This window comes from Dictyostelium purpureum (genome assembly GCF_000190715.1).
Source record: "Dictyostelium purpureum unplaced genomic scaffold DICPUscaffold_231, whole genome shotgun sequence".
NCBI lineage: Eukaryota > Evosea > Eumycetozoa > Dictyosteliales > Dictyosteliaceae > Dictyostelium > Dictyostelium purpureum.
Window position 1 is genome coordinate 27,513 of NW_003519567.1, and position 23,729 is coordinate 51,241.

A 23,729-nucleotide genomic window follows, 5' to 3' on the forward strand; every position below is an offset into this window, starting at 1 on the left:
TTAAAACAAAAAAATAAATGTCTATTATTGGTTTTTTTTTTTTTAAAAAAAATTATTTTATTATTTTGTTCTAAAATCGCAATTTACTGCATTCAGCATTAAAATAATGGAGATGTTTTTTTTTTTTTTTTTTTTTTCCATTTTTTTTTTTTTTTTTTTTTTTTTAAAAATCGTTAATTTACAAATATATTAAATAGATTAATATGGATTATTATTATTAATAAAATAATATTAATGATTCTTTAACTACCACAAACTAAACAACCTTCTTCACGACGACAAACCATACCTTCATAATTTGAAATATCCTCTTCTTGTTGAGCTGGTCTAAATGATAATGGAATTGGACTGGTAGCGTTTGTTGGGGAATTAGTTGAACGATTAAGTGAACTTGGAGTTTTATTTGTTGGGGTTTTGAGTGGGGTTTGATCCTTTTCAACTGGTTTTGGAGTTTGTTGAACTGTTGGGTCAACAGTGAATTGAATAGCATCAGCAGCTGGACGAGTACGGAGATAGTACATACCAGTTTTGAGACCTTTTTTCCAAGAGTAGAAATGCATTGATGTAAGTTTAGCAAAAGTTGGTTCAGCAATAAAAACATTGAAACTTTGACTTTGATCAATAAAAGCACCACGATCAGCAGCCATATCAATTAATGTTCTTTGTCTAATTTCCCAAACTGTTTTGTAAAGTTCTTTAAGATCATCTGGAATGGATGGGATACTTTGAATTGAACCACGGTTGAGAACGATTTGATTCTTTAATTCTGGTGACCAAATTCCTAACTCCATGAGATCTTCGAGAAGTTGTTTATTGACAATAGTAAATTCACCAGCTAAAACACGACGACTGTAAATGTTACTGGTATATGGTTCAAAGCATTCGTTGTTACCTAAAATTTGTGAAGTTGATGCAGTTGGCATTGGTGCTATTAAAAGTGAGTTACGAAGACCACCTTTATTAACAATTTTATCTTTGAGATCAGTCCAGTTCCAACGATTTGTTGGTGTAACATTCCAGAAATCGTATTGGAGAATACCTTGGCTGGCTGGTGAACCTTTAAATGTTTCATATGGACCTTCAATAAGAGATAACTCGTGTGATGCTGTAAGGGCAGCAAAATAAATAGTTTCTGCAATTTCAATGTTTAATTTTGCGGCAGCGGTACCATCAAATGGCATACGAAGTTGAATGAAAACATCAGCAAGACCTTGAATACCAATACCAATTGGACGATGTCTTAAATTAGAGGTTTTGGCTTCTTGAACTGGATAGTAGTTACGATCAATAATTTTGTTAAGATTCTTGGTAACAATTTTAGTGATTTCATAAAGTTTTTGATGATCAAATTCTTTTTCTTTTGGATTGGTTGAACCTTCTTTTCTACGAATGAATTTTGGTAAGGCAATGGATGCGAGATTACATACAGCAATCTCATCTGGGGATGTGTATTGAATAATTTCGGTACAAAGATTACTGCTGCTAATAGTACCAAGATTCTTTTGATTGGATTTAGAATTACAAGAATCTTTATAGAGAATAAATGGTGTACCAGTTTCAACTTGAGACTCCATGATTGCAAACCAAAGTTCTTGAGCTTTAATTACACGTCTAGCAAGGCCTGGTGTATTTTCATATTTGAGATAAAGTTCACGATGTTCTTCTGAGTGAGTTTCGTCAAGACGTGGGGCTTCGTTAGGACAAAAGAGTGACCAATCTCCGTTTTGTTCTACTCTTTCCATGAAAAGATCGCTGACCCAAAGAGCGTAAAAGAGATCTCTGGCTCTCATTTCTTCCTTACCATGATTCTTTTTGAGTTCAATAAATTCAAAAATATCTGAGTGCCATGGTTCGAGATATACTGCAAAGGCACCTTTTCTTTTACCACCACCTTGATCTACATAACGAGCAGTATCATTGAAAACACGGAGCATTGGTACCAAACCATTACTGGTGCCATTGGTACCACGAATATAACTTTGAGCGGCACGAATCTTATGGCAAGCAATACCTATACCACCTGCAGATTTTGAAATTAAAGCACATTGTTTGAGGGTATCATAAATACCATCGATTGAATCCTCTTTCATTTGAACTAAAAAGCATGAGGACATTTGTGGGTATGGTGTACCAGCATTGAAAAGAGTTGGTGTGGCATGTGTAAAGAGTTTTTGACTTAATTTCTCGTAGGTAAGAATTGCATTGTCGATATCGTTACCATGAATACCGATAGAAACACGCATTAGCATGTGTTGTGGACGTTCAACGATGCTATTGTTGATACGATGAAGATATGAACGTTCTAATGTTTTGAAACCAAAGAAATCGTAATCGAAATCACGTTGGTAATCAATGGCTTTTTCAAGACGTTCGGCGTGTTCATTGACAATATCATAGAGTTCTTTAGAGACCAATGGTGCTGGTAAGTTGGTTTTTGAATTAATATATTCATATTGGATTTTGACGGTTTCAACGAGACTAGTTGATGTTTGTTTGTGAAGATTTGAAACACTAATACGTGCAGCTAAAACTCCATAATCTGGGTGTCTAGTTGACATATATGCAGCAGTTTCAGCTGCTAAATTATCTAACTCTGTAGTTTTAACACCTGGGAAAACACCAGAAATAACTTTTTGTGCAACTTCTGCTGGATCAACAATTTCTTCATTTAATCTTGGTTCCATTTCACATAAAAATCTGATACGAGATGTAATTTTATCAAATGTAACCTGAAATAAAAAAAATTTTAGTATATTGTTCAATCTATTAATTTTTTTAAATGTATTTAAAATTTACGTTTTGTTTTTGGCCATCTCTTTTTATAACGTACATCTTTGAATCCCTATTGGGGGTATTGGTTGGTGAGTTCATTATCATTTTAATCTATAAAATATTAAAATATTTATAAGTATTTTTTATAATTATATTATATTTAGTTTTAGTATTAAAACTATTTTACCTTTTATGATTTTTTTATACATATATACAAACTTTTATTCCAAATGATTACTTTTATTATTATTATACTTATATATTATATTATATTGATAATGTGTATTATTTTCTTTTTAAATAAAAACACACCAAAAATAATTAAAAATGGAATGAACAAATAACAAAAAAAAAAATAAATGAAAAACAATAAATAACGAAAAAAAAAATATATTATATAATAATTATTACTATTCGAGAATCTTAATAATTCTTGTTATTTATTATTATTTGTTCTTTTGGGTTGGTTTGTTGTAAATATCGCTGGAGTTTTTTTGAAAAAAAATTTAAAAATAAAAAAAAAAAAATAAAAAAAAAAAAAAAAAATAATTAATTAAAAAAAAATTTAAAAATGAGCGCTTAAAATAATAAAAAAGCTGCTAATAACGGTTATTTGTAGACTAAAACCCCCACCAACACAAAAATTAAAACTAAAAATGAACAAACACACACCAAAATACCACGAACTTATATATTTAATATAAAAAACAAATAATAAAGAATTAAAAAAAAAAATAAATAAAAAAGGTTATGTTTTACAATTATTATATTATTATAATTATATTTTTTTTTATGTTTTAAATAATCTTTTTTTTAAGGATTATTTCTCTATATGAAATCACCTTTTAGCTGGCAAATAAAAAAATTTTGTTTAAATAATAAGAAAAATTATTTTTTTTGGAAATAATTATTTTTTTTATTTTTTTTTTATTTTTTTTATTTTTTATATTTATTTTTTTTTAAATTTCTTTTTTTATTTAAAAATATCTTTTTAGTTAATATTAAATTTATTTATATATGGGCAGCAATAATAATGAAATTTATAATGATTATATAAAAAATTATAGTGATTATTTAAAAAAACAACAAAATGGATCCAATGTTTTAGATTTATTAATCAAAGAAAACCAACATATCATTACATTTTGCAAGGAAATAGATCAAATTTTAAATGGAGGGGTGCCTTTAAAAAAGCTTACCGAATTTTGTGGTGTTCCTGGTATTGGTAAAACCCAAATGGCATTTCAACTGGCAATCAATACATCCATTCCAAAATCATTGGGTGGCATCGAAGGTAAATCTATATATATAGATACAGAAGGAAATTACTCTTGTCAACGTGTTAGAGAAATGGCACAACATTTATACGACCATCTCGAAAAAATCAATGGTCCATCAGAGCCCTTAAGTATAACAGTGGATTCCATTTTAAATAATATTTATTTTTACCGAGTCTACAATTATATGGAAATGATATCATTGGTGCACCAAATACCATTATTTTTAGAACAAAATAAAGATGTAAGTAATATTGAATTTCTTTTTAATATTCATCTTTACTGACATATTCATTTTATATATAGGTAAGATTAATCATTTTAGATAGCATAACTTTTCCATTTAGAAAAGATTTTACGGATATGGCACTAAGAACAAGATTATTATTAAGTTTAGCGCAAAACCTAATGAGTATTGCCACGAGATTTAATGTCGCAGTAGTATTTATGAATCAAGTTACAACGAAAATATCACCAAATAAAAGAGAATCAATATTGGTACCCTATTTGGGAGAAAGCTGGGCACACATTTGTACTTATAGAATGATTTTATTTTGGAAATCAAAACAAAGGTTTTGTCACCTCTATAAATCGCCATCATTTAAATCATGTTACAACCCATTTTTTATAAATGAACAGGGTGTGCGAGGTGGTGACGATGACGAGGATGACTTTTATCATCAAGAAGAATATATAGAGGGTGATTTTGTGGAATATGAAGAAAATCAAGATGATGAAAATATGGTAATAGAATATAAATAGTGTTTAAATAAATAAATAAAATAAAAATTTGTAAATATAAAATATTTTCTTTTTTCTTTTTTTTAATTTTTTTGTTATTAAAAAATGAAATAATTATAATCTATACTTTTATTAAAATTTAAATTTCTTTTGTTTTTCATCTTTTTGTTGATTTTTTCTTTTTTTATTTTGTTCCTCGATGATATCGCTAATATCTTCTTTTGGTCTATTTTTATTTTGGGATTGGGTAGCCTGTTCATATTTCTTTTTCAAAAGTTCTTCGTCAATTTCATTACCATTTTCGATTTCAGAAGGATTAAAAGTAACTTCAACAGGAGCTGATCTTTGACTTTTAATAATATCGACTCTATTTGAACCACTGCCAGAGGCACCAGTTTTAATAACACTTGGTATAGCATAACGATGTGAAGATTCCATTAAACCACCACCCATCGATCTATTTTGTTGTTCAATAACTTGATATAATTCTTTTGGTTGACCTGATGCTGGTTGTTCATATCTAGATTTCTTTATATTAACAACATCGGGAGTTTCTAAACCATTTGGTACACTTGAGATGCCACTATTAGAATCTTCATAATCTTGGGTATATTGTTCTTCTTCTTGAGTGCCTTGTTCATCGCCTTGTTGCTCATCTTCCTCTTGTTGCTCTTCTTCGTAAGTATCCTCAGGCTCTGGTAATAACTCTCCCCAATATTCTCTGGTGATGGGTATTTCACTATGAGATGAATCTTTAGATTCGTAAAGAGGTTTACCAAATTCATTTAAAACTGGACGACCCCAGCCGCCTGGATGAAAACCATATTGAGCACCCTCGGGAATTGGTGCATTGACACCTGGAATCTTTAGGTTTGGATAGGATGGAGGTGGGCCATAGGTTTGCATATAAATTAACCATGGTGGGGGATATCCTTCGATCATACCCAATGCACGCTTTAATTCATCTGAAAGAACACCAGGTTTTTTATTTTTCATATTTACTTCAAATTCTTTACCTTCATAATACAAATCGCCTTGCTGTGTTAAATTTGGTTTAGTCTGGTGAACAAAGAATGCATCACGCAATACTTCATAATCGATACCCATTCTACGAAGCTTTGGTTGAACTCTTTCTCTTTGCTTTTGTTTGGATTTTGCCTCTTTTTCTTTCTCTAAGATTGCCTCTCTAATTTTGGTGATACCTGTTGCTGCAATGAATGCTGGTAATTCAAATGGTGGTTTAACAAAACCTCTTTTACCTTGAAGATATTTCTTTTTTTGACACCAATGTGCTGGAACTGGAATTGAATTTCTATATGATTTTAATGATATTAAAAAACCTGGATTGGGTGAATTTACATCATGTAGCTCAACAACATCTGGTCTGTCTACTAATTGTTTTAAAATTGGTAAATGTAATTTTCTTTGTCTTTTTCTTTCTTTATTTGAAACCTTCTTTTCGTTTTTTTCATTGTCTGAGCTATCTGAATTATCTGAATTATCTGAATTTTCATTAACCTCCTCTTTATTTTCCTCATTGTTTTCTTCGTTGGTTTCATTTTTTTCTGTATCATTTTCTTGATCATTTTCATCCTATTTTAAATTTTATAATAAAAAAGAATAATAATATTAATATAATTATTTTTTAAAAATAAGAATTAAAACTATTATTATTGATACATACCTCATTTGGATTATCAAAATGCTTAACTAATTTTGAAAATAATTCGTAAGCAGGATCATTTTCATCCATAACAAAATCATCAGTTGCACTAACTTTTTCTATATTTTCTATATTTGTATTTTCAATTGCATCAGCTATATGATTCCCATTTTGTTTTTTTTGTTCATGTTCCTGTTCTTGTTCTTTTTTTTGTTGTTTTTGTCTTTTCTTTTGGTCTTTTTTCTTTTGTAATTTTAATTTTTTTTTATTTACATTATTTTGATTGGTTGTGGATGATGTTGTTGTCGAAATAGTTTCCATTATTTATTATTATTTTCAAATATATACATTAATCTGAAATTAAAAATAAATAAAAAATAAAGTTAAAATAAAAAAAAAAAATAAAAAAATTTAATGAAATTATAAAAAAATGAAAAAAAAAAATAAAAATAAAATTTTTTTTTTTAATTTTATTTTAAAAATTTCATGAATGATTTTTTTAAATATTTTATTTTAAAACTATAAATATTTATATATTTATTATATATTTATATATTTACATGTATGATTTCTTATTTTGTTATATTTATTTCTTTTAAAAACAATACAATGAACAATATTGGATTATTTTAAAATAATTTGACGTTAATCCATTGTAAAAATTTTTATTTTTAATTTTATTTTTTTTTTTTTTTAAAATTTTTGATTTTTTTTTTTTTTTTTTTTTGTTTTTTCCCCACCAAATTTTTTTTAATAGTATAATCATAATCTCGATAAATGATATTTGATTACAATTATAATTAAATACAAAATAATAATAAAATTTTAAAATAAATAATTAAAACTCACACCCACCAAACACTCCACCACACTCACACTCTCATAAACAACAAACAAATAGAATAACCGAATTTTTTATTTTTAAAAAAAAAAAAAAAAAGACACAAAAACTTTTCATATTAATTGTTATTTATTGTATTTTTATCATTATATATAATAATATATTTTATTCAATAATTTATTGTTGTAATTTTATATATTTTAAAAATATAGTTTATATAAAACTATAGTTTTTTTGTAATATTATTTATATATTATTTATTTATTTATTTATTTATTTAATCACCTATACATATAATATTAAACTTATTCAAAATAATTAAAATAAATGAATAAAAGTTCAAAATGTTCATCATGTGGATCAACAAATGGTGAATCATCAAAATTTTGTACAAGTTGTGGTAACAAATTACTCGGTGCCTCATCACCAAGTAGACCTGCATCAACAATAGTTAAACCAACTTTATCAAGTGGTACAGCAACAACAACTTCAAAATCATTTTTAGCACCAACTATTAAACCTGCTGCTTCAACAGCTACACCCAATTCTAGAGCAACTATTTCCACTTCTTCTGTAACATCAAAACCAACAACAACCACAACAACTTCAACTGTAACACCAAAATCAATTTTAAAATCAACAACAACCACTACAGCATCATCTCCAACAAAATCGTCTAAACCAATTCTAAAACCAACAACAACCACTACAACATCATCTCCAACAAAATCATCCACCACCACTACAACAACAGCACCAACAACCAGACCAAAATCACACACTGTTTCAAGTCAAGTCGCACCATCCATTACCAAACCCAATAGTGCCACTAACTTGTCAGTGGTAGATTCAGAACCATTATGGTCAGGTAAAGGATCATTTGTTAAAATGGCAGCAAAATCAAGAGAGACATTAGATAGTAAAGCAATTCAAGATTCAAAAATTTTACAAGGTTATACAGCACCACCAGTTACAACATCAAAAAGTACATTAAGCATAAACCACAAAAAAACAATATCAACACCAGATCCTTCATCTCAAACTAAAAAACCAACACCAACCAACACCACATCACATACACCACCAGCACCAACTATCACTACTAGACCACAATCAATGTCAGTATCAGTATCATCCAAATCATCGTCATCTCATTCGTTAACATCACCCACCAGTAATATTAAATCAAATAGTGACAAAAACAAAGATTTAGAAAGATTGGAGCAAAAAATTCAACAAGATAAGGAGAAATTTATACAAAAAGAAAGAGAAGAGGCCAAAAAGAGTCAAATAGAATATGAGGCAAAAAAACAATTAGAAAAAGAAAAAAATCAATTGGAGCGTGAAAATAAACAAAAGTCTGAAAAAAAAGCTGAATTGGAAAAAGAAAAAGAAAAGGAAAAGGAACAAAAAGAAAGAGAAGAGAGACTAGAGAAAGAAAGACAAAAGTTATTAGAGCGTGATAAACAAAAACAACAAGAGCGTGAAGAAAAAGAACGTTTACAACAAGAGCGTGATCATCAAAAACAATTAGAGCGTGAAGAAAAAGAACGTTTACAACAAGAACGTGAAAAACAAAAACAGCTAGAACGTGAAGAAAAAGAACATCAAAAACAATTGGAACGTGAAGAGAAAGAAAGAAGAAAGGCAGAACGTGAAAAATATCATACATCACCAGTCCCATCAACTATCAGTTCTCGTAAAGATTCAAACTCATCAACCAACAGTAACAACAATCCACCATCATTACCAAACTCATCAGGCTCATTACCAATCATGTCAGCCAGTCATATCAATAACGATGATAGTTGTGATGTTGATGAAGCAGCAACCATTTCTTCATCGCCGGTGACATCTTTTGAACAGACTACCGAAAAGATAAAGAAAAATAAAAGAGATAGAGAAAAATACAGTTCAAAAATATTTTCATTATTTAGCAGAAAAGATGAGGATGATGAGGAGCTTGTCATATCAAGTCCTGGTACACCAAATGGCAACCACCAATATAGTGGAAGTAACTCTGCATCACCATCACCAACTCCAGACAGCCCAAGTCAATCACATATCGATGATAATTCAAGTGACAATGGTACACCAAATGGTAATAGTGGCGAAGTACATCTTAGAAAATGGGCAATTAAAAGAAATGAATTACAAAGATCAGAAAATAATCTATTCTCGCCATCATCACCAGCCTCCTCAAGTATATTTATACCTGTTGGTTCACAAAGCCCAGGTAGTAGTAGTGGTTCATTAGTTACAACCCCATCCTCATCATCATTGGTTAAAGAGGGTCAATCGACATCAGCATCAACATCATCGTTTGTACCATCATCATCCCCATCAATGTCACCTTCATCTCCATCCTCATCATTTGTAACATCAACTCCAAGTATCGGATCTACCCATGTAGTTATGGGCACATCTAGAATTTCATCACCAAATCCACCACCAGACCTCCCACAAAACATGCCTCAAGCTGTTGACCAAAGAGATCGTGTTATTGAAGAAATTATTGTCACAGAAGCAGATTATATTAGAGATTTAGAAATTATGGTTTGGTTAAAGAAAGAAATGGTAGTTCAAGATAATGATTGCAAGGGTGGAACACTTGAAGAAATCAATAGTTTATTTAGTAATGTAGAGCAACTTTTACTCGTTAACAAAGAGCTCTATAAAAAGTTTTGCAATTTCGATAACTCATTCGCTACACCCAATGCTACATTTATAGATTTTATTGCAAATGGCTTTGTTAGCATGGCAGATTTCTTAAAGGTTTATTTTGTTTATTGTAGTAATCAACAAAAAGCTCTTTCCACCTATTCAGCATTAAAAGGCAAAAACTGTACATATTTAGCATACCTTTTAACAAGACGTGAATGTAGATCATTACCATTTGATAGTTTTTTAATTAAACCTGTGCAAAGAGTTTGTAAATATCCACTACTAATAAGAGTAAGTATATAATTTAAAAATTATTTATATTAAATTCAAATATTAACTTTTTTTTTTTTTTTTTAAAAAAAAACAGGAATTAATTAAATCAACACCACAAGATTCAATATCATATATAAATTTATTAAATGCTCAAAGTAAAATTGAAAGTATTGTTCTTACAGTCAATGAAAAGAAGAGAGAGTTTGATTCTTTAATGAAAATGTTAGAACTTCAAAATAGAATTACCGAGTCTGGAGATAATACAAAGATTTTGTCACCATCAAGAAAACTTATTAGAGAAGGTCCAATACAAAGCTGGGGCTCAACAACACCCACAAATCAACAAAGTTTTATATTCAAAAAGAAAAACAAAGAAGGTTATTATTATTTATTTAATGATTTGTTTTTATATTGCGAAGTTAAAATGGTTGGGGTTTTAAACAATACTGTATTGGCACCTTTAAAAGTAAAGTGTGAAATTTCCTTCGAGCTTTGTTATATTTTAGATACAATTTTAGATGATTGTGCATTCGAACTTAAAAACTTATCAACTATTTCAATGTTCTCACTTGAAACTGTTGAAGAAAGAAACGCTTTATTTAACGATATCAAAGGTGCTTTCGAATCTCATCAATCCATATTAAAAGAATATCAATCATATATTATTGCTCTAAACCAAAAACAACAACAACAACAACATCAACAGCAACAACAAGACCAAGATCAAGAAAAATCCTCATACAACCCACTTTCATCATCATCATCCTCAATTGGTGGAATCAGTGTTTCATCATCTGATATTTTATCAATGGATGAATGGAGACAAATGGTTAGAAATAAACCTTTACCTGCACTTCCAACAAATGTTTTAAACAATAATGGAAATAATAGTAGCGGGCCATCATCGCCATCTGCCTCAAGAATATCTAAAGCTTTACCTGTACCACCACCCCCACCAAAAAACTAATATCTAATTTAATTAATTTCAAATTATAATAAAGGATTTTTTATTTGTTTAATTTATAATAAAAATATATAAATATATAAATATTTATATTTTGAAAATATATCTAAATTTGTATAAAATTTTTTTTTTTTTTTTTTTTAATATAATTTAAATTTTATTTAAATTTATTTTTTTTTTTTTAAAAATTTTTTTTTTTTTTAATGTTATTTTTTTTAAATTTTTTTTTCTTTATAATTATAATTTTATCTTTTGTAAAATATTCAAACTATAATACTAAATAATAATAATAAAATAATAATATAATATATATGTTTAAATTCAATAGCGAAAAAAAAAATTTTAAATAAAAAAAAAAAAAAAAAAATTATTTATTTTTATATACAATATAATTTAAATACAATAATAAAACACTTATTAGTAATATATAGTAACTCATATCATATAGATACTGTTTATTTAGTTTTTTTTAAATAAAAAAAAAAAAGAAAAAAAAAAAAAAAAGAAAAACCGAAATGGACAGTTTTAATAGCAATAATAAAAACATTGATGAGGAGGAAATTGATATTTACTCCTCCTTTACTTCAGCGGCGAATCAATTAACACTTTTATATAAGAATAGTTTGAATGTAAAGAAGCAATCATATATTAGGGGCTATAGAGATGGATTGGAAAGTGTTTTCAATTTTATTAAATCAAACAACATAGACTCCTTATCTTTAATTACAGAATTTATTAATAGAGAAAGGGAAAGACTATCCAATACAAATAATAATAGTAATAATAGTAGTTTTAATAAAAATAAAAATAATGGTGACAATATAAATAGTAGTCTCGATTTGAATAATAATAAAACTAAAGAAATTGAAAACAAAAATAATAACAACAATGGCAATAATAGCAATGATAAAAATAAAACCAAAGCCAATATGGAGATTAATAAAAACAATGATAATAGAGCAGATAATAGTTTAGATGTTAGAGTAGACTCTTTTTCATCACCTCCTTTCGGTTCTGTAAATAATCCTTTTGAAAAAAATTCAACAATGTATATACAACACTCCAATCCATTCGAAATTTTAGCTCCACCTGCTCAGCATTCCTCAAACACCTCTTTAGATGGTATTAATAACAACAATAATAGCCATTTAAATAAAAAAAGACATTATCCAAAACTAGTATTTTTTGAAAACTATGGAATTAATAATACTCCACCTCCAAATCATAGTCATAGTACTCATTTTAGTAATAGCTTTCATCAACAACAAAACCCACAGCTTTACAATACTCCAGATATTTCTTTACCAAATATTAATCCACCTGATTTATCATTAGATTTAATTGGTGAAAATCATATTTACAAAAAGATTAAACCATCAAATGATCAAATAATGGATATATAATTAATATAAATGTATAAAAACTCACACAATAGAAATAACAATAAAAAATAAATAACTAAGTTAATTAATAAATATAATGTATTAAAAAAAAAAAAAAAAAAAAAAAAAAAAAAACTATATATTTTTAAATTATTTTAATTTTTATTTTATTTGTATTTTTATTTGCATTTTTATTTTTATTTTTATTTTTATTTTTATTTTTATTTTTATTTTTATTTAAAGAATTTATTATTCTTTTCTCTTCCACTTTCTTCTCCTATTTCTCTTCCTTTTTTTTTTAATGTAAAATTAATAATAATTATTGAACTGTTTCTGTTTAATTAATAAACAAAAAAAAAAAAGTTGGAAATAATAATGTAATGGTTAAGAAGAAAATTACTTTAACTTTTCACTTACTTACATTAATTTTTATTATTTATGACATGTCACACACCCAGGATAATTAAACAAATCTAATAGATTTTAAAATTTCTTGTTTAATTTGTATCAAAAAATAATTTTATCGTTTATTTTTTTCATTTATTATTGATAAAAACAACATTAAAATATATATAGAAACAATAAAGTTCGTTGGAATAATTCAATACATTTTAAAATCCAAAATAAATTTTAATTTTAATTTTAAATTAATTTTTTAAAAAAAAAAAACTGAAAAATTCAAAAAAATTTAAAGCCTGGTATGCGGATGTATTTTTTAAAATTAAATTAAATTAAAGTTAAAGTTATAAAAAAAATATATAAATACTTTTTTTTTTTTTTTTTTTTTTTTATTAATTCATTCATTCAAAATAACAATACAATACAATTTTTATATTTTAAATTATAAATAATAATAACAATTTTACAAACTTTATCTTTTTTTTTATTTCCAATAGCTCTATAATAATATAAAGCATATAAATTTCAAACTTTAAACTTTTTTAATAGCAATAATAATTTTTTATATAATGAGATTATCATTATTTTTAGTAGTTTCTTTATTGGTTTTATCGGTAAGTGTATGTAGCGCCAATGTATTCTCATCCCAGACCTACCAAACCTCATTTATTGGTTGGATGAGAAAGCATGATAGAGCCTACTCACATGAAGAGTTCACCGATAGATACCAAGCATTCAAGGAAAATATGGATTTTATTCATAAGTGGAATTCACAAGAATCCGATACCGTTCTTGGTTTAACAAAGTTTGCCGATTTAACCAACGAAGAGTATAAAAAACACTATCTTGGAATCAAGGTTAATGTAAAGAAAAATCTCAATGCCGCACAAAAAGGTTTAAAATTTTTCAAATTCACTGGTCCAGACTCTATTGATTGGAGAGAAAAAGGTGCTGTCTCACAAGTCAAGGATCAAGGTCAATGTGGCTCATGCTGGTCATTCTCTACTACAGGTGCTGTTGAAGGTGCTCATCAAATTAAAAGTGGTAACATGGTTTCTTTATCTGAACAAAATCTTGTTGATTGCTCTGGTCAATATGGTAATCAAGGTTGTGAAGGTGGTTTAATGGTTAATGCTTTTGAATATATTATTGATAATGGCGGTATTGCTACCGAATCATCATACCCATATACTGCTGCCCAAGGAAGATGTAAATTTACTAAATCAATGAATGGTGCTAATATCATTGGTTATAAAGAAATTCCACAAGGCGAAGAAGATTCACTCACTGCTGCTTTAGCTAAACAACCAGTTTCTGTTGCTATTGATGCTTCCCATATGTCATTCCAATTATATTCATCCGGTGTTTATGATGAACCAGCATGTTCCTCTGAAGCCCTTGATCATGGTGTCTTAGCTGTCGGTTACGGTACTCTCGAAGGAAAAGATTACTATATTATTAAAAACTCTTGGGGTCCAACTTGGGGTCAAGATGGTTACATTTTCATGAGCAGAAATGCTCAAAATCAATGTGGTGTTGCTACTATGGCCAGTTATCCAATTTCTGCCTAATCCAATACAAGTTGTTATTATCCGCTATATACATTTAATAAAATGGGCCATAATTAATTTTTGCCTATTTTATTATTATTTGTTTTTTTAAAATTTCAAAAAAAAAAAAATATTAATAAACAAAAACAAAGAATTTATAATTTAAAATTAAAAAAATACTTTTTATATTTCCTATTTTTTCTTTTTATTTCATTATTATTATAAAATAAAAATAACATTTTATATAATTTTCCCCATAAAAAAAAATAATTATTTAAAAATAAATATGGATTAATTATAATCTGTATTAAAAAAAGAATAAAAAAAAACAAAAATCTGGAGGCATATATAAATTAAAGATTAATAATTTTTTATTTATTTATTTTTTTAACTATATTTTAAAATATTATAAATATTACAAAGATTGCGGAACATTTAGCTTGCACGCCCATCAATGAATGAAATATGGTATTATTCCTGAGATGAATGAAAGTTATTCTTCAGAGTTTAATTGAATTTCTCTTGTAAACTAATTGCTTTGATCCTACTGCCATAGTTTATTTTATTATTATTATTAAATGGTTGGGCATTATTACTTTAGCTAATTACCTAAAATAAAAAGATTAAGCTTTTTTTCTATAACTAAAAAATATACACAAACCCGCAACTATATATTTATTTGTGAAAATGGTTGTAAAAATAATTTTACATCATGTAAAAACTTTAGAGAAAATTTATAATCACCAATTAAATTATTTTTTGTTGTAAAGTTCCATTGAATATTTTATCATTCCATTTGTTATTTTAATATTATTATTATTTTATTTCAATTGTAATAAAAAAAAATTAAAAAATAATAAAAAATAATAAAAAATAAAAAAAAAAAAAAGTTTTGCCAGAAATTTTTACCAGCACAAATTAAAAAAAAAATTTATCATTTATTTTTATTTATTTTTAAAATCTCTGTTGAATATTTATTTATTTTTTCTGTTTTTTTAAATAAGAATATAAAAACAAATTTAGATTATTATTTACAATTTAAACAAGAAACCATATCTTATGTTTCTTAATATTTAAGTTACCTGGTTTAGTGTGATGTATACCAATGAAAATGTAATGTAAAAGTAAATAATTATTTTTTTCCATAGTTTTTTTTTTTTAACCCATTCAAAAAAAATATAAATAACAAAAAAAAAAAATATTTTTTTCATTCATTCAACATTTCTTTTATAAATAAATAATAATAATTATATTATTCTTGTTATCTTTTATTTAATTCTTTTCTTTATATTTTACTATTTTCTTTAATAATAATAATAATATAATATTAATAAAAATCATCATTTAAAATGAGATTAGCTGTTTTCTTAATTGTTTCATTGGTTATTTTATCAATCAATGTCTGTGCTGCTACCAATTTATTCTCAGCTCAAACCTATCAAACTTCTTTCTTAGGTAAATATAATTATTTTTTTATTTTTTTATAACAATTTTAAAAAATAATATTAATATTCTAAAATTTTAAATTTATATAGGTTGGATGAAAAAACACAACAAAGCTTACCATCATCATGAATTCAATGACAAATATCAAACCTTCAAAGATAACATGGACTTTATCCATAACTGGAACTCCAAAGAATCTGATACTGTTCTTGGTTTAAACAGATTTGCTGATTTAACCAACGAAGAATACAAAAAAACCTATCTTGGTATGAGCATTAACGTTAACCTTAGAGCTAACCAAGTTCCAATGAACGGTTTAAATTTCGAAAGATTCACTGGCCCATCATCAATTGATTGGAGACAAAACGGTGCTGTTGCTTACGTTAAAGATCAAGGTCACTGTGGTTCATGTTGGGCTTTTGCCACCACTGGTGCCGTTGAAGGTGCTCACCAAATTAAAACCGGTAACATGGTTACTTTCTCAGAACAACACCTTGTTGATTGCTCAGGTAGATATGGTAACAATGGTTGTGATGGTGGTTTAATGACCAGTGCTTTCAAATATATTATCGACAATGATGGTATTGCTACTGAAGAAGCTTACCCATACACCGCCACCCAAAATAGATGTGTTTACAATACCACTATGTTAGGTACCGCCATTTCAGGTTATAAAGATGTTCCACGTGGTAGTGAATCTGCTCTTACTGCTGCCATTTCAAAACAACCAGTTGCCGTTGCTATTGATGCCTCACCAATTACTTTCCAATTATACAAATCAGGTGTTTACCAAGAAGCCACTTGCTCATCATACAGACTTAATCACGGTGTTTTAGCTGTTGGTTACGGTACTCTTGAAGGTAAAGATTACTACATTGTTAAAAACTCATGGGCTGAAACCTGGGGTAACCAAGGTTACATTTTAATGGCCAGAAACGCCAACAACCACTGCGGTATTGCCACCATGGCCAGTTATGCTTCAGTTTAAATTAATAATTGAAGAATTTCTTTAATTATTACTTTTTTTTTTTAAAAAAAAAAAATATTTATAGAAAGATTTTATCATCTATTCTTTATGTAAAAAATATTTAAAAAAAAATAAAGTTTTCTTTTTTTTTATAAAAATAATAAAACAATTATTATAATTTTTTTATAACAATACCAATTCACCTATATCAAATAATTTTACACTACCAGAGTGCTATTTTGTTTATGAATCACCCCAAAGGAATTTTAACGAACTCAATAAATACATAGAAAAATATATGATATAGAGCTATTGATCAAATTTATTTTTCAATATTCAGTTACGAACAATATTTATTTAAAAGCAGATTTATCCTCTACCTAAAGAATTTATCTTTAATTTAATACAAACAAACAACACCAAGCTAATTAACTATTATAATGAAAATATTATTATACAATCAATTATATATCTTATCGACCAATCAGGTTTAGATAAAATGTGTGGTCCTTCAGATAAAATCAATTATTGAAATTTTTTTTTTTTTAAAGATTAATAATAATCAATATCAGTATTTTTCTCATTTATTTATTTATTTAAAATTTATATGATAATGAAATAATTTTTAATTATTTATTTAAATATTTCTTTACATGTGGTATAATCAATTTTTTCCAAAAGATAAAGAGAAAAAGAACACCATAGAGATATAATCGAAACAAGAAATATTAAAAAACTTTTCTTTGGATATTATTTCAATCAAAAAAAAAAAAATACTCAACTAAAAAGAAAAAGAAAATTACATTTATATTTTTTCTTGTTTATTTAAATATATTTTTTTTTTTATAATACTGGTAGAAAAAAATAGATTAGAAAATTAAACAAGAAATTTAATTATTTTTTTTTTTGTTTTTTTTTTATTTAAAATTTTTTTTCGGGTAGAAAAAATTAACGATAATCTGGTTGAATTTTTTTCAAAAAAATAAGTAAAATTAATTTTGATAAAAATGAAAATTATGAATGTCACCTGGTATTGGACATGCCTGTTTAATTTTTTGTTTTTTTTAATTAAAAAACAAAAAAAATTATATTTCACAGTATAAAAAGCCTGTTTTTTTTTTTTACTATCATTATTTTATTCACATTTTATAATATTTCAACAGTAATATTATAAATAATTATTTTTTTTTTTATATATTTATTTATTTTTTAAAAAAAAACCCACAACAACAATTTTAAACAGAGAAAAATGAGATTATTATTATTATTAATCGTTTTAATTTTTTCATTCAATGTTTGCTTTGCCTCAAACAGTGTCTACTCAGCCCAAACTTATCAAACCTCTTTCTTAGGTAATTATTTTTTTTATTTATTTTCTTTTTTTTTTTTTAAAATAAAATAAAATAAATTATTTTGTTAAAAAAAAATTTCGATAATGCATTAATAATAAAAATACTAATATTAAAAATGAATTAATAGGTTGGATGAAAAAACACGACAGATCATACCATCATCATGAATTCAACAATAAATACCAAGCTTTCAAAGATAACATGGACTTTATCCATAACTGGAACACCAACAAAAACTCAAAGACTGTTCTTGGTTTAACCCAATTTGCCGATTTAACCAACGAAGAATACAGAAAGATTTACCTTGGTACTAAAGTTAATGTTGCTCCAGAAAAACACAACTTCAACATGATTCACTTCACTGGTCCAGATTCAATCGATTGGAGAACTAAAGGTGCTGTCTCACACGTCAAAGATCAAGGTCAATGTGGTTCATGTTGGTCATTCTCTACTACCGGTTCAGTTGAAGGTGCTCATCAAATTAAAACTGGTAACATGGTCACTTTATCTGAACAAAATCTTGTCGATTGCTCAGGCAAATTCGGTAACAATGGTTGTGACGGTGGTTTAATGGTCAATGCCTTCAAATTCATCATGAGCCAAGGCGGTGTTGCTACCGAAGACTCATACCCATACAATGCTGTTCAAGGCAAATGTAAATTCACCAAATCAATGGTTGGTGCCAACATCTCAGGTTACAAAGAAATTACCCAAGGTTCAGAACTCGAATTACAAGCTGCCCTTACCAAACAACCAGTATCTATTGCTATTGATGCTTCCCAACAATCCTTCCAATTATACAAATCAGGTGTCTATGATGAACCAGAATGTTCATCATACCAATTAGATCACGGTGTCTTAGCTGTTGGTTACGGTACCGAAAACGGTAAAGACTACTACATCGTTAAAAACTCATGGGCTGATAGCTGGGGTCAAGATGGTTACATTTTCATGAGCAGAAACGCTAAAAATCAATGTGGTGTTGCTACTATGGCCAGTTACCCAATCTCTAATTAAATGTTGTTATAATACTAATGTATAATTATAAAAATGGGTCATAATTAATTTTTACCTATTTTAAATAATACTTTTTAATAATGAAAATAAATAAATTATAAAAAAAAATAATATAATAATATTTTTTTTTTTTTTCAAAAAACTTTTTTTTTTTGCAAAATTTTTATATATGTTTTAGATATTTATATTTAACTTTTTAAATTTTATATTTTTATTTTTTAATTTATTCAATTTGAAGTTATTATTATTAAAAAAAAATATTATTATTATTTAAAAAAATAAAAAAAAAAAATAAAAAAATACTATTTTATAATGCTTTATTTGGTTTTACTAATAAATTTGCAACCAACAAACCAATCGTTAAAGAGGCGGCAATCATAAACATACCACCAAATAATTGTAAACCACCGGTTATATCACCTGTTGAAACTGAAACTAAACCCTTAATACCCATCGAACCAGGAACTAAAAGAATAATACCAACGAAAATGGGTACACTTGCTGATGTATTTGTAAAACGAGCATAAAGATTACCTAATAAACAAATTGCGCATGATCCAAAGAATGAACCTACATCTTCCCCAAAGAATTTATTACCCCAATTGCCACATAAAATACCCAAAACACTAGCTAATGTGATAACCCAAATTTGTTTTGGATGTACTTTCATTTGAACTGCAAAAGAGATAGCCGCAACTGGTACCGCTAAAAACATTGTCCATGCTGGTAAAGATACTGGATTAACCTCAATTTGAAGAGGTAATATTTTAGCGGAAATTTTAGTACCTAATGCTATACCAAAAGTTAATTGTAATAAACAAGCAAATACACCCATCATACGAGCATTGCCAGATATTAAATTTCTTGTTGAAATCTCGGCTACTGCGATTGTTAGGGAAAGTCCAGGTGCCAAAGCAATAATACCCGCCAAAGTTACCATAAAAATGTGTACAGGATAAATAAAAGCATTGAAAAGAGATGCTAATATAGCACCACCACAAGCAGAAAGAGCTTCTAAAACTCTACCGATTGTGGCATATTTGGATGCGATGGCATATAAAAGACCTACATAAAGACCTACAAAAGAGCAAGCACCAACTTCCACCCAACCTGCTTTGAAAAAGAATGCAATTGCAAAAGATGATAAAATAAAACTAATGACTGTTAAGTAGTTGTTATAGAGTGGTTTTGAACGTAATATTTCTTTTAATCTAACTAATCCGTCTGCACAATTCATATGGCCATAAATGACTTGATCTGCCAACTCTTCTAAAAGGATGAGACGGTTCATGTTGTAATCTGTAGAGTGAATTCTAAGGAAATGGGTGTATGGTGAGAGAATGGTATGTGGTGAACCAAAAGAAAAGAAAATGCCAGTTGGTGTTGTAAAAAAGTGACCATCGATACCAAATGTACCAGAAATTAATGTGAGTTCGTACTCTAATCTATGTGCAGGTACACCAGACATTAACAATGCTCTACCAAGCTCCATAAGGAATGGAATAACTGTATTCTCCATTTGATCGTTATCTACAACATGAATTGGTAGTTGGGTCTCTGGAGAAAGAATTTGATAAACACTCTTTTTAAACTTTTTCATTTTTTCTTTATTAAATCTTGATTTTTTCTTTGGTATTTTAGGAATTCTCATTGCACCTTCAGTATTTAATGGTGAAAAATTAGTTTCATTAAATGAATTGGTATTACTTGCTAATTCGTTAATTGGAATTACTGTTGATTTTTCAGAGTTTGGTTTAATATGTTCATGTTGTTGAGGTATATTTTGCTGATCTACATTAATAGTTGACTGACCCAATGTATTTGGATTAAAATAATAATTAAAATGATCTGTTGATCTATTTCTTGAATGTTTAAGAAAACTCTCTGTTGATATATTTCTTTGATGACGGCTTGATGATAATGTATTGCTATTATTTTGAAGCTGAGAATATTTTAATCCTGGTGATGAAATTATTGAAGATGGTACTGCTCTAAATTCTTTCATTTCAATACCTTCACCCAAACTATTTTGTAATTGTACTAAATCATTTTGTTGTGGTTGTTGCTGTTGCTGATGAGAAAATAAATTTGGACTATTGTTTTGATACTGACTAGTATGGTTTTGATGTAAATTTGATAAATGTTGTAATAATTGTTGATTTTGTTGCTGTACTGTTGGTGATTGCGAATAAAGTTGTGGATATAAATGATTTGTTGCATTTTGTTGTGGTAAATATGGTGAAAAAATAGTTGGTGATTGGTTGCCACTAACTGATGAAGATGGTGGTGCAGATGGATAAGGTTGATGCTGTAAACTTGGTGAAGCTACAGTTGATGTTACAGCTGATCCAATACCTGATGGTGGATTTGTAGTTGATATATTTGTAGATGGTATTGAAATTGGTGTGTTTGGTGTAATTTCTGAAACCTCCATTGGTACTGTGATAACATTAGGTATAAGAGCTGGTGTTGGTTGCTGTGGTTGCTGATATGATTGGCCAGGAATTGATGTAGTTGAACCTAAAGGATTAATGCCCAATACTGTAACTGGATTGATCGATGGTGATTGTGGTGTTATTAAATGGGAGGGTGTCTGAGGTATATTACCAACATTACCAGTTAAACCTATATTTTGATGTAAATTTGGATTTGTAAATGTATTACCACCTAAACTTTGATTAAAAAATCCTCTTGGTGAAGAACTACCCAATGTATTAATATTTGAAATCATTTGAGATTGTTTTAAAATTGAAATTGGTAATGATGGTACTGGTGCCATTGATGCCATTGATGCAAGGTTATTTACTGTGGTGGTTGTATTTGGACCAGGTATATTAATATTACTACTATACAAATCATTTATATTACTTGTTGTTGGAATTGGTATAATTGTTGTACCAGGTGGTAATTCGGTTGAATCGTCATCTTTTTTATATGGATTTTTTTTTCTATATTCAGCCTTATTATTTTTATATAATAATTTATCAATATAATTATTAAAATTATTAGTATTAATATTATCCATTTGATAAATATAAATAAAATGAATGATTTAAAAAAAAAATAAAAAAATAAAATAAAAATAAATAAATAAAAATTATACTTACAAGTGGAGCTTTAATTCTTTCCCAAAAATTATACATTTATTATTTGATTATTTATTTATTTATTAATTTATTTATTATTGTATGTATGGGTGTAACTATTAATTCTGTATGTTTTTGAATTTGTTATTTTTATTCTTAATTTTTTATTATTATTTTTATTATTATTATTATTGGTTTTTATGATTATATTGAAAAAAAAAAAATGTACCCTAATAATAAATAAACAATTTATTTAAAACATGTGTTTTTTTTAAATAAATTATATTAAATCTTTTTGATTATATGTGTCATATATTATCATACAATCTCTTTTAAAAATCGTATTTTAAAAATAGAATAGAAATATCAAATATTAATATTTAATACAGTTTAAAATATATAAATAAACAATGCTATAATTATAAAAAAATTTTAGAAAAAAAAAAATAAATAAAAAAAAAAGGGAAAAAAATAAATAAAAAATAAAAAAAAATATTTGTATAAAAAGTGTGAATGTGTGAATATTATTGCAGTGTGGGCGGGACAAAGTATAAATATTTTATTTTTTCTTACAGTGTGTGTTGTGTTTATATGTTATATATTATTTTAATATATGTTGATATTGCTATTTTATTTATTTATAATAATTATTTATTTGATTTTTATTTTAAATTTTGATTTTTATTAGTAATCGATTTAAAAAAAAATTGGGAACATATAAATCAAATCTAAACACAAGGATAAGTGGGTGATAAATAAAAAAATGAATTTTTGTGTACTTTTTTATTTTTTATTTTTTATTTTTTATTTTTTTTTTAAAAAAATAATTTATTTTATTTTTTAAAATATATTAAAACCGAAAAAAAAAAACAAAAAATTTTTTATGAAAATATCTATGTATATTTAAGTAAATATAGTTTTATTATTTCTTTTTAATAGTTTGAATAATAATAACGACATTAATACAAATAATAATTAATTTAAAATAAAAATCTTCAATAAATTTATTATTAATTTAAATAAAAAAAAAAGAATAAAAAAATTAAAAATATAAAAATAGTTTTGTAAAGTTTAAAAATAGATATCTTTTTATCCTTCATAAAGAAAAATAAAATAAAAAAAAAAAAAAAAAAAAGAAAAAAAATAAAAATACTATTTAAATATTTTTACCTTAAACACACAAATATTAAAAAAAAATCAAAAAAAAAGATAAAATTACTAAAAAAATACTACAAATTAAATATTTAAAAATATAAAATATTTGAAAATGAAAAATAAAAAATATTAATAAATATTTATTGTTTTATTATAATATTTTATTTATATAATAAAAAT

At 26.5% G+C, this 23,729-nt stretch overlaps 9 protein-coding genes across 9 annotated transcripts; 6 read left to right on the plus strand and 3 right to left on the minus strand.

Moving 5' to 3' along the window:
* Nucleotides 1–137: 137 nt before the first annotated feature.
* Nucleotides 138–3,256, minus strand: DICPUDRAFT_49298 (ribonucleotide reductase large subunit). The gene is made up of 3 exons (XM_003290570.1): nucleotides 2,960–3,256; nucleotides 2,797–2,883; nucleotides 138–2,729 (listed from the first exon to the last, which is right to left on the minus strand). Exons 2-3 carry the CDS (start codon nucleotides 2,875–2,877, stop codon nucleotides 243–245), a joined length of 2,568 nt encoding a protein of 855 aa, XP_003290618.1. The 5' UTR covers nucleotides 2,878–2,883; nucleotides 2,960–3,256; the 3' UTR covers nucleotides 138–242.
* A 554-nt stretch (nucleotides 3,257–3,810) lies between these two features.
* Nucleotides 3,811–4,697, plus strand: DICPUDRAFT_18874 (uncharacterized protein; the record flags this gene model as incomplete). The annotated part of the gene is made up of 2 exons (XM_003290558.1): nucleotides 3,811–4,293; nucleotides 4,356–4,697. Coding segments are annotated over 2 exons (825 nt in total), but the record flags the coding sequence as incomplete, so codon positions are not given.
* A 225-nt stretch (nucleotides 4,698–4,922) lies between these two features.
* Nucleotides 4,923–6,774, minus strand: DICPUDRAFT_155147 (uncharacterized protein; the record flags this gene model as incomplete). Its single annotated transcript, XM_003290571.1, has 2 exons — nucleotides 4,923–6,383; nucleotides 6,475–6,774. The coding sequence occupies 2 exons, from the start codon at nucleotides 6,772–6,774 to the stop codon at nucleotides 4,923–4,925; spliced, it is 1,761 nt and encodes a 586-aa protein (XP_003290619.1).
* An 847-nt stretch (nucleotides 6,775–7,621) lies between these two features.
* On the plus strand, nucleotides 7,622–11,198 carry DICPUDRAFT_155148 (uncharacterized protein; the record flags this gene model as incomplete). The annotated part of the gene is made up of 2 exons (XM_003290559.1): nucleotides 7,622–10,249; nucleotides 10,326–11,198. The coding sequence occupies 2 exons, from the start codon at nucleotides 7,622–7,624 to the stop codon at nucleotides 11,196–11,198; spliced, it is 3,501 nt and encodes a 1,166-aa protein (XP_003290607.1).
* Nucleotides 11,199–11,710: 512 nt separating this feature from the next.
* On the plus strand, nucleotides 11,711–12,598 carry DICPUDRAFT_155149 (uncharacterized protein; the record flags this gene model as incomplete). The annotated part of the gene is made up of 1 exon (XM_003290560.1): nucleotides 11,711–12,598. One exon carries the CDS (start codon nucleotides 11,711–11,713, stop codon nucleotides 12,596–12,598), a length of 888 nt encoding a protein of 295 aa, XP_003290608.1.
* Nucleotides 12,599–13,392: 794 nt separating this feature from the next.
* DICPUDRAFT_92519 (uncharacterized protein) lies at nucleotides 13,393–14,696 on the plus strand. The gene has a single exon (XM_003290561.1). It carries the CDS (start codon nucleotides 13,546–13,548, stop codon nucleotides 14,545–14,547), a length of 1,002 nt encoding a protein of 333 aa, XP_003290609.1. The 5' UTR covers nucleotides 13,393–13,545; the 3' UTR covers nucleotides 14,548–14,696.
* Nucleotides 14,697–15,875: 1,179 nt separating this feature from the next.
* DICPUDRAFT_98747 (uncharacterized protein) lies at nucleotides 15,876–17,092 on the plus strand (the record flags this gene model as incomplete). The annotated part of the gene is made up of 2 exons (XM_003290562.1): nucleotides 15,876–15,981; nucleotides 16,062–17,092. 2 exons carry the CDS (start codon nucleotides 15,876–15,878, stop codon nucleotides 16,958–16,960), a joined length of 1,005 nt encoding a protein of 334 aa, XP_003290610.1. The 3' UTR covers nucleotides 16,961–17,092.
* A 1,096-nt stretch (nucleotides 17,093–18,188) lies between these two features.
* Nucleotides 18,189–19,308, plus strand: DICPUDRAFT_81345 (uncharacterized protein; the record flags this gene model as incomplete). Its single annotated transcript, XM_003290563.1, has 2 exons — nucleotides 18,189–18,291; nucleotides 18,419–19,308. 2 exons carry the CDS (start codon nucleotides 18,189–18,191, stop codon nucleotides 19,306–19,308), a joined length of 993 nt encoding a protein of 330 aa, XP_003290611.1.
* Nucleotides 19,309–19,615: 307 nt separating this feature from the next.
* DICPUDRAFT_98748 (uncharacterized protein) lies at nucleotides 19,616–22,451 on the minus strand (the record flags this gene model as incomplete). The annotated part of the gene is made up of 2 exons (XM_003290572.1): nucleotides 19,616–22,267; nucleotides 22,416–22,451. 2 exons carry the CDS (start codon nucleotides 22,449–22,451, stop codon nucleotides 19,616–19,618), a joined length of 2,688 nt encoding a protein of 895 aa, XP_003290620.1.
* Nucleotides 22,452–23,729: the final 1,278 nt, after the last annotated feature.

What these genes read in the sequence shown, in the direction of transcription:
- DICPUDRAFT_49298 (XM_003290570.1), bottom strand. Translation starts at nt 2,877, where the DNA reads ATGATAATGAACTCACCAACCAATACCCCCAATAGGGATTCAAAGATG. An exon ending in GAGATGGCCAAAAACAAAAC is followed by an intron (nt 2,730 to 2,796) that starts GTAAATTTTAAA and finishes TTTTTATTTCAG; the next exon opens with GTTACATTTGATAAAATTAC.
- DICPUDRAFT_92519 (XM_003290561.1), top strand. Translation starts at nt 13,546, where the DNA reads ATGAGATTATCATTATTTTTAGTAGTTTCTTTATTGGTTTTATCGGTA.